We start from the raw sequence: 15601 nt of genomic DNA on the forward strand, positions 1-15601 counted from the left end.
ACACTGGGAGGCCTCATGGAATCACAGGGACCTTTGGGACACTCTGGGGCCTCATGGAACTGAAGGGACACCAAGTTTTCTGGGAGTGTGGATCTGCTGGAGGGTAGGAGGGCTCTGCACAGGGCCCTGGACAGGCTGGATCCAGGGCCCAAATCCAACAAGGTGAGGTTGAACAAGTCCAAGTGCCAGGTCATGCATTTGGCCACAACAAGCCCTGCAGCCCTATAGGCTGGGGACAGAGTGGCTGGAGAGCAGCCAGGCAGAAAGGGACCTGCAGGGACTGATGGACAGCAGGCTGGACATGAGCCAGCAGTGTGCCCAGGTGGGCAAGAAGGCCAATGGCTCCTGGCCTGGATCAGGAATGGTGTGGCCAGTAGGATGAGGACAGAGATGGGCTGTTGGCAGGGGAGGGAACAGGGCTGGGCAAGAGGAAGAAATTTGTAGCAGGAAGAGTAAAGAAAGCAAAGGTGAAGCCAAGGGAATGCTGAGGGCAGTTTGAGGGTGGCTGCCAGGCAGCCCTGGCTCTGAGCAACAGCGTCTGCAGTGGCACAGGAAACTCCCAGCTGATGGGAACAAACTTTCTGGCTGAGTGCAGAGGCCAGGACAAAGCTGAGTGGATTCCCTGGTGTCCCCCAGGCCTGGCTGGCCCCAGGGGCTGATGGCATTTGTGCTCCCTCAGGTTCATGTCCCCACAGCAACAGCATGGGGGTGCTGGCCCTGCTGTGTGCAATGCAAACAGGGGCTGCTGAGGCAGTGCTGCCGTGTCTGTGCCTGCAAGGATGGGGCACCTGTGTGAGCTGGGGGAGAGGACAGGGCTGCAGAGGGGGGATGTTGTTGGCAGCTGCATGAGGACGCTCTGGGACGCTGCCCTGGGCTGTGCAGCGCACTGGGCATGGATCAGCCCCTGCTCTGCTGCTCCTTCCCGTCTGGCCCAGGGCCCTTGCAGAGCCCCAGCCATGCTGTTTGCCCCCAGCCTGCCCACGGCCAGCCTGGGGCTGCTGACGGGGGTTTCTGTGCTGCTGAGCATTGGCCTGGCCGTGTTCTTGAGAGAGCCTGGGCAAGGAGCCTGGAGCCCCCAGGGCCTGGCCTGAGGCGTCAGCGCTGCCCCAGCAGTGCCCATGGCCTGGCCCTGCTGCAGCCCCGGCACTGCCACCCCCAGGGCTGTGCCCGGCCCCGAGAGCACTCAGGCCCTGCAGCAACACCAGGGCCACCAGGGCAGCGGGGCAGGGCCACGGCAGCAGCACTGGCAACACCAAGTGCTGCTGCTGCTGCTGCTGGGCACAGCTGCTGGGCCAGCGCTGATCTGCCCCAGCTCTGCACACAGACATTGCTGCTGCAGCTCCAGAGAAGGCAACAAAAGGGCATCTCTGCAGAAAACTCTGCTGGGAGATCCTTTAGTTCCTTTAAAGCCACCGAGAGCACAACCCTTCACTGACACAGTCTGTGGCCACAGGGAAGGAGGAGAGAAACAAAATGAGAAATGGCACAAAGATTGACATTTCTTTTTGGACAATATGAAAATACTAAAACAAAGGAAAAGAACCTCCAAAATTAAACGAACAAGAAGAATCAAAGATAATGTTTATTACAAGTGATTTGCAGAAATTGGCCAACAGTTTAATGTTTCTGAAACCATCCAGTCATCAGTCTCCACACTTCCGCCTTGAGCTCCTGGTTCCTCAGGCTGTAGATGAGGGGGTTCAGGGCTGGAGGCACCACTGAGTACAGAACTGACAGGGCCAGATCCAGGGATGGGGAGGAGATGGAGGGGGGCTTCAGGTAGGCAAACATGCCAGTGCTGAGGAACAGGGAGAGCACGGCCAGGTGTGGGAGGCAGGTGGAAAAGGCTTTGTGCCGTCCCTGCTCAGAGGGGATCCTCAGCACAGCCCTGAAGATCTGCACATAGGAGAAAACAATGAACACAAAACAGCCAAAGAACAGGAAAGCACTACCCATAGGAGGACCAAGTTCCCTGGCGTAGGAATTTGAGCAGGAGAGCTTGAGGATCTGTGGGATTTCACAGAAGAACTGTCCCAGGGCATTGCCATGGCACAAGGGCAGGGAAAATGTATTGGCTGTGTATATCAGTGAAAAGAGAAAGGCACTGGCCCAGGCAGCTGCTGCCATGTGGGCACAAGCTCTGCTGCCCAGGAGGGTCCCGTAGTGCAGGGGTTTGCAGATGGACACGTAGCGGTCGTAGCACATGATGGTCAGGAGGAAATACTCTGCTGAGATGAAGAAGAGAAAGAAAAAAACCTGTGCAGCACATCCAGTGTAGGAGATGTTGCTGGTGTCCCAGAGGGAATTGTGCATGGCTTTGGGGACAGTGGTGCAGATGGAGCCCAGGTCAGCGAGGGCCAGGTTGAGCAGGAAGAAGAACATGGGCGTGTGCAGGTGGTGGCCGCAGGCTACGGCGCTGATGATGAGGCCGTTGCCCAGGAGGGCAGCCAGGGAGATGCCCAGCAAGAGGCAGAAGTGCAGGAGCTGCAGCTGCCGCGTGTCTGCCAATGCCAGCAGCAGGAAGTGCCTGATGGAGCTGCTGTTGGACATTTGTTGGGGCTGCACATGGGCACCTGTTCATGGAGAAAAGGACAGTGAAGAGTTAGAGGAGATACCTGTAAGCAAAATCAAAGTCATTTCCCATACACCATCCCCTGGAACACACAGACACAGTCTTTATTATTTTCAAGACCTGGGATTTTCTTTACAAGATCCCCCATGTCTTTCCTGGTATTCTTTGATATCAGAGACCCTCAGAATTTCTCCTGCCCTCAGGGAGAACAGAGCAAGTTCTGTGATGCAAAGTCATGAGTGGAGAGTGAGGGGAGATGGCCTGTCCTTCTCACCTGAGTTCATGTGGGCTTTAAACTTTCGCAGGTGGAGGGTGATCACCTTTCCATGCTCTCCCTAGAATGTCAGCAGGCACAGCTGAGAGCAGATGTTTCCAACACAGCCCAGCTCCACATTTGTAGCCAAGGACTCACGTTGCTCATTTCACCAACCCAGCAACATTTTCAGTGTCACAACACCTCTGCCTTTCCCCATCAATCTTATAACTCAGAGATGCTCTAGGACAGGTTTGCACCCTGGATTGGAGCTCCCAGCTCGGACTGAAATTTCAGGGAGACTCCCAAGTGTCCTTCTGATGGCATTGGATTGAGGGAGATGCAGCTCCTTCCCTGGCTGCACTGACAGCATTGCCCAGAGCTGGGCACTGGGGACAGCGTCACCCTGAGCCAGCTGTGCCCCTGCCAGAGCCCCCAGGGCCGGGCAGCTGCTCCCAGCCCTGTGCTCTGCAGAGGGAACTGGGCCCAGGGCTGCAGAGCTGCCCCACGGCTCTGCTGCAGCTCTGCCTGCACAGGAGGGGCTGCACGCCTTGGAGCCCCGGCCCTGAGGGCAGAGGCTTGGCTGGGGCACAGGAGGGAGGGGGCTTCTTCAGAGGGAGGGGCTGCACTGCAGGGGCTCCTGTGGGCATCTCTAAACTCTCCCTGCCACAGCATTGCTGGGCTTTGTTTTCTCTCATTGCCTCATCTTCTCTCTGCTTCTTGCAGATTTTCCTCCTGCAGGTGTTTCCCTGTGCCTGATCTCTCCCTGCCAGCACTCACAGCCCCCAAATCTCTGTGCACTCTCCTTGGCCTGACAGAACCCTGCCTGTTTGCAGGGCACTGGCTGGGGGCAGGTTCTGTTTGCAGCTTGGAGAAAGGACAGCTCAGACTGAGCCTGATGGCTCCAGCAAAGGTGATGCTGCTGCTGTCCATGGGCAGAGTGGCTGAAAGCACATTAGGGATCTCCTACTGATCACTAAAAGAAACAGTTTGGATGTCTCAGGCACGTGTCAAAATTAATAATTATAATTCATAATCAACCTTTATACTTATCCCCCCCTCTCTGCCATTGTCCAATAGTAGGAAACTGAATACAAAGTCTTTAAAGGTTTCCTCATTTTTTACAAAGTCCTTGTCTTGGAAATATTCTGTGACTGATCAGAACCCCTCAGCATGTCAGAGTTTCATGAGCATTTCACCTCCCTTGCACCAGAAATACTCAGAGTTGTACTCACAGGCTCTGCAGGCATTGGGATGTTCCAGCTTGAGGAGATGGCTCCAGGAGCTGCAGCTGCATTGTCCTGCAGCCAGAGGTTCCTGTGCCAAGGGCTGGCAGTGATTGTGCCCCAGGCACTTCTCAGCTCCTTCCCAGCCCTGACTGATTGAAGCTCTCTGTGCCTCTGGGCTGTGCCCGCGCTGGCTGCAGGCAGTGCCCCAGCCCTGCTGGGCTGGCACAAGAGCTGCTCATCCAGAGAAATGTGCTTTTGAAGCTCTTCTTGGTGACCAGGAGCTGCCTCTGTGCCAGGAGCCCAGCCCAGCTCAGCAGCACAGACACAGCACAAGGACTTTAATCAGCCTCTGGGGCTTTGTACTCAGGCCCTGAACATCAGTCCCTGAAAGGGAGATGAAGAAACCTCCGCAGAACTCCAAGGCAGAATCCAACTCCAAAGTTTCTTGGACTTTTAATGGGTCCCAGAGAGGGACAGGACTGAGCAAGTGTCCCCAGGCCCCAGGCAGAGCAGAGAACTGCAGGCAGTGATGACAGGTGGGGACAAAGAGAAGCCAAGTCTTGGTGCCCTGGGGCACAGCAGGGTCTGTGCCAGCAAGGGCTGGGAGGAGACACCTTGTCCTGAGGCCCTGGGGCCTCCTGGCACAGCCCCAGCCAGGCTGGGCACTGTCAGCCCCTTGTGCTGCCCTCAGCATCCCCCCCTAGCCCACATCCCAGTGGCCTCAAGGATCTGCTGCAAGGAGTCCCTGGGGAGCCTTGCTCAGCAATGGCCCTGGGGGCTCCTTCATGCTCCCTGCAGGGACTGCAGCTTTTTCAAAGGACTTTGGCTTTGGCTTTTGCCTTGCAGTCTCTGAGAGGTTTGTGCAATCATGGCCTCCAATTATCTGCTTTAATTAGTCCCTTGAGAGCCTTTATCAGTAATGACACTCAGTGGGCTCATTAATGCTTCAAGGTACTTCAGTTATTTTAAGGTATTTGGTGTTGCCCTTTTGATACAGACTCTGTGATAGATTTGTGCAATCATGGTCCCAATTATCTCCTTTAATTAGTCCCTTGAGAGCTTTGTACTTACACTCAGTGGTGCTCACTAATGCTTTAAGATACTCAAGGTTTTTAAGGCACTTTGGATTTTCCTTTCAACTCTGAATCTCTGAGAGGTGTTTTTTCCAATTCTGGCCTCCAATTTTCCCCTCCAAGGAGTCCATGAGGAGCCTGTGTTGGGGATGGACCTCAGAGGGACCCATTCATGCTTTGAGACACTCTGAGTTTTTCCTCTGACTTTGACTCTTGGAAAGGTTTGTGCAATCTCAGGCCCTGAGGTTCCAGGGCTCAGCTCCAAATGCACCACGGGGCTCATTAGGGTCAAGCAAGTCCTGACACACCATGGCTCTGCCTTGATTTCCCTTGGCTCTGGAGCGTTTATTAGGCAGATTTCCTTTTACAGTTGTGAAGAAATATTTCAATGAGCTTCTAAGAGATAAGTAATCCTATTTTAAAGAGTGAATTTTATTACTGTTCTCTTTAGAGAAGAGCTGATTGCAGCTTTCTGTGATTTATATTGATGTAGGGCCACTCCTAAGGAGGTCTCACCAGGTCAGAGAAGTTTTACCTTGAGAGTTGACCCAGTGTGGACAACCTTGCCCCACATTCCCCAACCTCATGTGAAAACCAATTTTCACTTTCAAAAATTTAAAATATCAAGATCTTATCAAAATACAACAGAAGACTCAGTAAAGAAAATAACACAGGGCCGGGAGCAAAGGATTTTTCATGGTGTGCTCATTTACAAAATGGCTGTTCTGTCTTTTATACCTCTGGCCCCTCCCAAAGTCTTGTCAATCGACTCCTTCTTCACTGTCCAGTGGTGGAGATCACTGTCTCACACCTTGATTGGAGGTCAGGTGTCACAGACATCTTTTCATGAAAAATCCTTTCTTTAGGATTTTTCCTCCTGAGAAGCTGAGAGGCTTCAGGAACAAAATGTAAACAATGGTTATCTGCTGCTGTGGAATGCAACAGGTGGATCTGTGATTGGTCTCATAGAGTTGTTTCTAATTAATGGCCAATCACAGTCAGCTGGCTTGGACTCTCTGTAAGAGACAGAAGCTTTTGTTATCATTCCATTCTATTCTTAGCTTAGCTAGCCTTCTGATGAAACCTTTTCTTCTATTCTTTTAGTGTAGTTTTAATGTAATATATATCATAAAATAATAAATAAACCTTCTGAAACATGGAGTCAACATTCTCATCTCTTCCCTCATCCAAGAACCCTTGTGAACATCACCACAGTCAGGTGCTGCCATAGGAACAAGCCAACCCTCCCAAATGCCCCAAATACTGAGGCCATCCTGTGATAGCAATGCAAGGGGGAGGGGAAGGATAATTATACATCTAAAAAACTTCTCCTAACATGTATTTAATATCCAGCCTTTAGTTGTGAGAGTCAACCATAGGATTGCGCATCTATAACAAGCCCCCTTTTTCTTTTTCTGTAAGTCATTTTGCTCAAACAGTTAAGTACAAAGTTTTCTCTCTCTCTTGAATGAGTCATACGAGCATCTGTTGATTTGGGCAAGAACAGTGGGAACGGGAGAAAAAAAAATCTCAGGTTTTCCTTAGACACACTTATTTGGAATGGACAAAAGGGCATCCCAGAGGTCCAGTGTGGCTTTGACTCCCATCTACCGTGCCTGTGTGGCTGCTACCCATAGTTGGTGCATCTTAGGGGTGAGCACAGAGGCCAACTCGGTCCTGCCCTCCAGTCCCTGTTGAATTAAAAGACAACTGAGGAATGACAGAGGTCTGGAATGGCCTTTTGTCCCTACCTTACCATGCCTATGGGGTTGCGACCCACAGCAGGGCTATGGAGCCTTCTTGGTAGCAAACAAAGGGGCCAACCCGGTCTTGCCTTCCTTCCTTTGTCTTATTTTCTTAAAGAAGCTGTCCCATTACCTTTTACAGTCTGTTGTGTACTTCTCCTCAACAGATGCTGGTAATTCTCACCCATGAAAACAGGAAGACAGTTCCCGAGCTGGTTGGTGGAAGCTTGACTCTACTTTTTGGGCGTCTTGGTGTTTTTCTGGTTGTCTCTCAGTCTCTGCTTGAGAGTCAATCTTGTTTCACCCAGCCTGGATGTTACAGTCCACTCTTTGGGTTCTTCTCCTGGGCCTTTGACTCTGTTGCCATGAGTCCATCCCCGCTCTGCAGCTCGCACGGCCGATTCGGTGGTGAGCAGTGCCTGAAAGGGACCTTCCCACTGAGGAGTTAGAGGCTGATCTCTCCATGGCTTAATCATCACCCAATCCCCAGGATTAATATTATGGATTCTGAAATCCAGGGTGGTAGTTTGAGGAATTGCCCCTTTATGTCTTACCCCTTCTAAGGTTTGTGCTATAGACATCACTTATTTCTTGGCATTGGCTTCCCCTTCCTCATAGGTGGCAGCCTTCTGGGGTGAGGTCAGGAAGGGAAACCCAAACATCATTTCATAGGGTGACACCCCCAGATCTGACTGGGGTTGGGTTCTAATTCTTAATAAGGCCAAAAGGAGACATTTTATCCATGACATTCAGGTTTCAATCATTAGCTTAACTAGAGCTCTTTTAAGAGTTTCATTCATCCTCTCTACATGACCAGAACTCTGTTGATGCCATTGGGTGTTTAATTCCTATTTTACTCCCAGGGCCTGAACAACTTTCTGTAATATCTTCAATGTTAAATGAGTTCCCCAGTCTGAATCAATCCTGTTTGCCATCCCATACTGGGGAATAATTGATTCTAGAAGTGTTTTACTCACAACATTGGCATTTACTTTCACAGTGGGTACCACCTCTACCCAATGAGTCACGTGATCTACTATCACTGGCAAAAACTTCCACCATTATACCTGGGGAAGCTCAGTAAAGTCTACTTGGATGTTTTGGAAGGGTCATAAGGCCAGTTCTTGCCCTTCCCTGGGTGTTTTCCTCATGATTTTCTTATTCACTTGTTGACATACCACACACTGTTCAGTTACTTGCTTAGCAATTCTGAAAATTCCTGTGCATCCCCAATTCCTTAGAAATTGATCAGTTAGCGCTTGTGTACCCCAATGTGTTGTTCCATGTATGCATTCTAGCATTTTCCTGGCAAAGGGTTTATTATTATTTCCTTCCATCTGCTCATTTCCCTTTGTTATCTTTCTCGGCTCCTATTTTAAGGAGTTCTTCCTCTTCTGTCCCACTGAATACAGGGACTTTTTGCATTTTTCTCATGGGGGTTAATACTATTATTAGTTTTTCTGTCCCTGATTCAGTTGCATTTTTAGCTTCTAAACTGTCTAAATTGTTCCCTTGGTCCCCTTTTTGATGTCCTTCAACATATACCACCACTACTTCCTCTGGTAATTGTAAGGTTTCTAACTCTTCTTTTTTCATGAATCAGTCCCTTTCCCTTTGAAGTGAATAGTTCCCTCTCCTCCCAATTTTTCCAAAGGTATGCACCACTCCAAAAGCGTATTTTCGGTCTGTATATATTTTTTCCCCTTTTCCACGCTAATATTTCCAGAGCTCGCTTTAGGGCATACAACTCACACCTTGGGCTGACCAGTTGGAAGGTAACTTTCCCTTTTCTATGGCCACCATCCCTTCACGCACTATAGCGTACCCCCTGTGTCCCTTTATTACCCATGAAGATCCATCGATGTTCAGTCATTTTCCACCTTGGAGTGGTTGAGCTGTTAGGTCCTCTCTTACTTTAGTTTGATAGTTTATAACATCTAGGCAATTATGTATTAGTTCCTCATCTGGTTCTCCATACAAAAACTGGGCAGGGTTGAGTTGGTTACTCATGATCAGCTCTAAACCATTATCGATTAAGATGGCTTCATACTTTAGCACTCGGGAATCAGTGAGCCATTTCTCAGTATTTTGGCTCAGGATACTGCTTACTGAGTTTGGGATATATATCTTCAGTTTTCTCCCAAAGGGTAATTTTTTGCTTTCTGCTATGAGTAGGGCAGTCACTGCCACAGCCTGAATGCAGGTTGGCCACCCCCAGCTGACAGGGTCTGGCAGTTTTGATAAACAGGCCACTGGTTTCCTGGATCCTCCCCAGTCCTGGGCTAACACTCCATGTGCTACCCCTCTTTCTATATCCACAAACAGACAGAAGGGTTTGTCTAAGGCAGGAAGATTCTGTGCCAGTGCACTGACTGATTTTTGCTTTAAAGCTTCAAACTTTTGTTCATTGTCTTTTTCCCACCTAATCTCTTCCACTAACTTTTCATACAAGAACTGGATGGACTGCATGTATCCTTCAGTCCATAGCCTACAATATCCCAACAGGCCTAAAAACCTTCTGACTTCCCTCTTAGTTTTTGGCAGTGGGAGTGAGACTATCCCTGTAATTCTCTCAGGGTTCAGCCGCCAGCTCCCTTGACAAATCACATGTCCTTGGTATTTTACTTCCCTCTCTACAAAATCAAGTTTCTCTTTTAATATCCAAAGTCCTTGGTCCCCCAGAAAATTTAACAACACTATGGTGGATTCCCAAACTTCTTTTTCTTCCTGTCCTGAGAGAAGCAAATAATTTACATATTGGATGAGCTTTATCTCAGGTTTGATGGAGAAGAGTTGTAGTACTTCTCCTAGGGCATGACTGAAGAGGTTTGGGGATTCGGAAAACCCTTGGGGTAACCCAGTCCATTGAAGCTGTTGCTTCCTCCCAGAATCGAGGTCTTCTCATTCAAAGGTAAATATATCCCACTTTATCCTGCCAGTGGGCACACCCAAAAAGCATCTTTTAGGTCTATCATGCTAAACCACTGGTGTTCTGGGGGGATATTATTCAGTAGTGTATAGGGATAAGGCACTACTGGGTAAGGATTCACTGTTCTTTTGTTCACTTCTCTCAAATCTTGGACAAGCCTGTAAGTCCCATCTGACTTCTTTACTGGTAATATGGGTGTATTATGGGGGGACATACATGGTTCTAAGGTCCCTTCCTCAAGCAGGTCCTGGATCAGTGGCTGCAGTCCTTGTCTCCCTTCCAGGGAAAGTGGATATTGTTCTACCCAAACTGGATGGTTCTCATTAACTATTTTTATTACTATAGGTTTCATGTTCAATTTATCTTGGTTTTTTGGTTTTGCCCACACCATCTCATGAATTTTCTCCTCATCTTCTTCCCTTAATTGGAGAAGCTTAACTATCACTTACCCTTACTCTAGAAGCACTCCAATGTCAAACTGCACCTGTAAATCCTGTCCTAATAAATTTCACCCTGCATCTGGAACTAATAGAACATCCCTGGTTCCCATTTTCTTTGTTCCCTCAAACTTTATTTGCTTTACAAATGAGGCTTTGAACCCTTTCCCTTTAGCACCTACTACTTGCACAGTATCTTGACTCTTTCTGCACCCCTTTGGGATTCTACAAACACAAGTTCTTTCAGCCCCTGTGCCTACTAAGAATTCAAATTCTTCCTCCTGGGGATCTATTTTTAAAGTTATCAAGGGCTCCTGATGGTATTCTGTCCCCAGGAGGTAGAGCCCCTGACACCCCAAGTCTTCCACTTCTCCTTTTTGCTCAGTCTCATAGACCCTCAGATCCTTTTCCTTCTGGGGGCAATTCTTACTTATATGCCCACTCTCTTTACAGGAAAAGCAAACTGGTCCTGGGTTCCCTTGTTTCCTAAACTCTCCTTTTTGTGTGGAGGCCCAGGGGCCTGCATCCTCCCTCCACCTATCTTCCCGCACTTGGAATCTCCCTCCCTTACCTGAGTTGTTCTTTGCATGCTGGTTTCCTTCCCTAATGGCAGTTACCATTACCTTTGATTTTGCCTTGGCCTTCACTTCATCCCTTTTTACATACACCTTCTGTGCTTCCCTTAAAAGGTCTTCTAACCTCCTTTCTTGCCAACCATCTAACTTTTCTAACTTTCTCTGTATAGCTGGCCAGATGTGAGTGACAAAATTTATCTTTAGTAAGATCTGTCCAGCCACCGTGTCAGGGTAAACCCCTGAATACTGCCTTATATTTTTCCTCAACCTTTCTAAACACTCTGTGGGGGTTTCTTTGCTCTTTTGCTGCTCATTGAAAGCCTCATGGGCATTTTGGTTAAGTGGAGCTGCTTCTTTGATGCCTCTTATAATCAATGTTCTATATTCCTCCATGTCTTGCCTCCCCCCAGTGCTGCTGTGGTCCCTGGTGGAGCGCACTATGGGCATTTTCAGATCCCCAGAAGGTCCTTGCACATGCTCCCTTTCCCATATTTGTATCCCAGCCGCTCGGATCATGTGTCTTTCTTCTGGTGTGAACAACATAATCATTAATGATTGCATTTCCTCCCATGTATAAATATTGGGCCCCAGAAACTGGTCTAACTGCTCTGTGGCGTCGTGTGTTTTAAAATGTTTATATGAGTTCAGTTGTGAAGTTGTTTATCCCTTCTATAAGTTAGAAATATGGTTTGGCCCTCGGTTCCCCCCGTGTACTTCCCTCATAATGGTTTCTCCCTAAGCTGGTTACCCCTTGTTTTCCCGCCAATGGCTTGTCCCTCAAGGTGACTGATCCCTTGATCCTTCCCTTTATGCCCTTATAAGTTTATTTCCTCCCTCCTGGTGCTGCCCACTTCCCCTGTCTATCATTGCAACCACCACTCTTTATTTCGAGAACCTTCCGTGTCAATCATCCCTTCCTCAATGTATGATTTGCCTCCAGAGGCTCTTCCCTCCCTTATGTAATCCTTATTGGTCCTGCTGTGTCCCACGCTCCTCCCCTGGTCTTCGTTAATTGGTCACCTTGAGTCTCCTCCTGTCACGCTCATTCCCATTATCAGTGCCTCCCTAAGCCGTCCTCCTCTGACACCCATCACTGGTCCCGCCTGGGAAATAGAGCACCTTGGCATCCACACGAGTGTGCACTCTCTCCTTCCTTTATCTCGGGACTTGGTAGCCACGCTCTCGCCTGTGCCCCCCAGGCCGCAGACAGCACCACTACCCGAGGGTTTTCGAGGAGAACCTGGGGGTGGCAGATCTTGTGCTCTCCTCCGGCCACGCACCGGGAGCAGCTGGCCGGCATCTGTCCAGCTCCTGTGGCCGCAGAGCAGGCTACAGGGAAAAAGCTTTTCCTGAGATCCAACCTGAGCCTGCCCCGACTCAGCTGCAGCCGCTCCCTCCACTCCTGTCCCTGGGCACCAGAGGGAAGAGGTTCCCACAGCCCCAGCCAGGGACCTGCTCCCAAGGCTGCTGCCATGGCCACCAGGGCTGCCACCAGCTGGGATGCTCGGTTTCCACGGGCCGGGCTTCAGGAATGGGATTCTCCAATTTCCTGCTCCCGCTAAAACCGCGCTGCCCTCGCTGCCCTCCCGCCTCCCATGGAAAGCACAAAAGGCAAAGATCCCAGGCTAGGAGAAGAACAATTTATTGGGAACAGCAACGAGATAAGGAAAAAAGGGAACAGAAACAATATTGATAACAGAAGGGATCAATAAAACTGTTTACAGGGAAAACTACAACATCAACTAATGGCTCTCCCCAGTTTAGTATTTCCCCTCCCTGGAAAAGACACCCTTCTCCTCAGGAAGAGAGAGAGAGAGAGAGTCCCTTTCCTGGCCCTGGCAATGTTCTCAGGTGGGAGTGAATGTAATGACAGGGCCATTGCCAGACCCTCATGTTCTTCAATCCAAAATCATGTAATTGGCAGGGCCAGGAAAAGGTACAGGTGTCTTCCCAGCATGGATCAGAGGGAAAATGGATCTCCAGGGCTTTTCCCAATATAGATCCTCCAATGGGGGATGAAGCTGGAGCAGTGCACGAAGCTCCTCCTGCACTTGGGGCATTTGTAGGACTTCCCTTACTGGTGTCTCTGTTGGTGTTTGGTCAGGTCGGAGCTCTGGGTGAAGCTCTTCCCACACTGGGGACACTCGTAGGGCCTCTCCCCAGTGTGGATGCGCCGGTGCCTGATGAGGGTGGAGTTGCGCTTGAAGCCCCTCCCACAGTCAGGACAGCGGAAGGGCCTCTGCTCCGTGTGAATGCGCTCATGCAGGCGGAGATTTGAGCTGGTCTGAAACCTCTTCCCACAGGTGGGACACTCGTAGGGCCTCTCCCCAGTGTGGATGCGCTGGTGCCTGATGAGGTGGGAGTTGCGCTTGAAGCCCTTCCCACAGTCAGGGCAGAGGAAGGGCCTCTCCTCTGTGTGAATCTGCTGGTGCCTGGCGAGATCAGAGCCGGTGTGAAACCTCTTCTGACACTCAGGACACTCATAGGGCCTCTCCCCAGTGTGGATGCGTTGGTGGTTGATGAGGGCAGAGCTGCAGCTGAAGCCCTTCCCACACTCCCCACACTCGTAGGGCCATTCCCCAGTGTGGATCATCTGGTGGCTGATCAGGGTGCTGCTCTGCCTGAAGCTCTTCCCACACTCCAAGCACTTGTGGGGCTTCTCCCCATTGTGAAGCTGCTCATGGACCACCACCTCTGAGCTCTGGCTGAAGCTCTGTCCACCTTCCTGGCTCAGGGTGGGTCTTTCCTCCTCAGAGCACCCTGGGCTGGGTTTTGAGCCCCTCCTTCTGTGGGATCTCTGGGGCTTTTCCTCCACGTTGGAATTCTGCAGTGTGGAGCCATTTAAAATGGCCTCTTCCACGAGATTCTGCTGTGGGGATTTGTCCTCCCTGGTCTCCATCCTCAGCTTCTTCCCTGGGGGAGGCAGGACAAGGAGAGGATGGGATTTGCCTCCATGCCAGCGGGAAGGGGAAGGAGATCCCCCCAGTGCATCCCCAGCAGGACGGGGTTGGCAGCAGGGTTGTCCTGCAGCCGGGGGCCGTGCTGGGCTGGGAGATGGAGCAGGAGAGAGGGGGAAAGGGGCACTGACTGCCTCCTCACCTGCCTGGGGCTCCTGGAGCACCTTCTTCTTCCTCACAGCCTCCTCCTCCATCTGGCCAAGTTTAAGGGATGGAAAATCCTGTTTTGAGAAGAAAACAAGGGATAAGTATATTGAATTTTGTACTGGTTTGAAGGCAAACCTGGGGAGAGTCTAAACCAGGATTACAATTTAATAAGAAAATTTAGATCAAGGCAATGATACAGAAACACTGCCTTAAACTGACAGAGTCAGGATATAACCTGACACCCTGTTGCTGCTCAGGGTGGTGGCTGCAGTCCCATGAAATGGTGGCTGCAGTCCTGTTGGAGTGATGAACGTGATTCTGTCCAAGCAGTGATCCTGTAGAAGGGTCTGGTCTTCCTCTGAAGGTCCAGTGGTGGTTCTGGAGCTCTTGTCCTCTGGCAATCCAGTAGGCAAGCTGCTCCTGGTGTTGCAAGGCTCAGCTTATATGCAGGTAGGAATGCTTGGATCCTCCCCCTGGGCGGAGCATCCCACAATGGGATGATGGAATTTTATCAGTCCTGCAGTGACACTCAATGGCCCATTCCCAGAAGATATCTCCCCTGGAGGGCGTTATCAGGGCTGAGTCATGGAAGAGATCAAGAACACTGCCCCACCTGTTTCTAGCAGTTGATGAAGATGGGCATTGAAAACATGCATTTGGTTCCATCTTACATTGCAACCTGAAACAGTGGGGTAATCCCTGCTCAGGGGGTGAACACCACCCCCCTTACCCAAACTGGCTCAGGTGTAAAACCCCCACCCTGGGAAGGCCACACACACAGGGGACAATGTCACACTTGCCCTGCTCCAGGGCAAATGGCATCTCTCTAATATTTTCTTAACCAGATTGTAAAATTAGTTTGGCACAGTGAGTTCAGGGCACTGTTCTTTGACCCCAGTTGCCTTTGACAACAGCATGGTTCCTTCCTCTGAGGAGGTTGTGGGTCTCTCTGGAGGAACTCTTGGAAACTTGGATGCAGCTTCATCTGAGCGACCTATGGGAGAACTGATGAGGAAAATGGCTGTTGTGGGACTGGAGTGTAAAGAAAAGATTTTGTTGTCCCTCCTTGAAAAGTTTGTTAAAATCACTGGAGGAAATGGAGCAAATGATACCAGCAAGACTGACAAGGTTCATTCACCACATGGTGAGGAACACAAGGCTGCTAAAAGTCCCACAAGAAGCCCAGCTCAAGTAGCTAAATTCCCAAATAACTCCTGAATTCCTAGGCTTGGGTTTTTTGCCAAATGTGAGAATCATTATTCTCTTCATCCCTGTCACCTTTGTGACAGCTACACAGAGCTTCCACTTCCTTTTAATAATATCTGTATTGGGCCGAATTTGCACTTTTCTTTAATTGTAACCTGCCAGCAGCTGAGCTGGAGCTGTGCAGGAACCAAGGAAACTTGGAATTGCCCCAGAATTGCTTCTATTGTCAGCCGGTGCTGCGGCGGCCGTGGGGCAGAGGGGTGGGAAAGGGGGCTCCGGGGTGGCAGTGGAGGAAATGCCGGGCCCGGGGGCTGAGCACAGGGCTGAGCACGCAGAGATGGTTTTGTTCTTGCTGAGCTCGCACTGAGCCAAGGCCTGTCCTGCCCCTCATTCGGCCACGCTGGGGAGGGGCTGAGGGTGTGGGGGAGGTTGGGAGGGGACACAGCCAGGACAGGAGATCCCAGCTGACCCCAGGGAT

At 50.2% G+C, this 15601-nt stretch overlaps 1 protein-coding gene across 1 annotated transcript in view; it reads right to left on the reverse strand.

Annotated features, from left to right (window-relative positions):
- LOC143692498 (uncharacterized) overlaps positions 1 to 15601 on the reverse strand; it is a 311453-nt gene that overhangs the window by 157483 nt on the left and 138369 nt on the right. Inside the window, exon 4 of the mRNA XM_077172732.1 lies at positions 12947 to 13524. Coding sequence (XP_077028847.1) covers positions 12947 to 13524 — 578 coding nt within the window. The remainder of the gene's footprint in view (positions 1 to 12946; positions 13525 to 15601) is intronic.

The sequence above is a fragment of the Agelaius phoeniceus genome (genome assembly GCF_051311805.1).
Source record: "Agelaius phoeniceus isolate bAgePho1 chromosome W unlocalized genomic scaffold, bAgePho1.hap1 SUPER_W_unloc_1, whole genome shotgun sequence".
NCBI lineage: Eukaryota > Metazoa > Chordata > Aves > Passeriformes > Icteridae > Agelaius > Agelaius phoeniceus.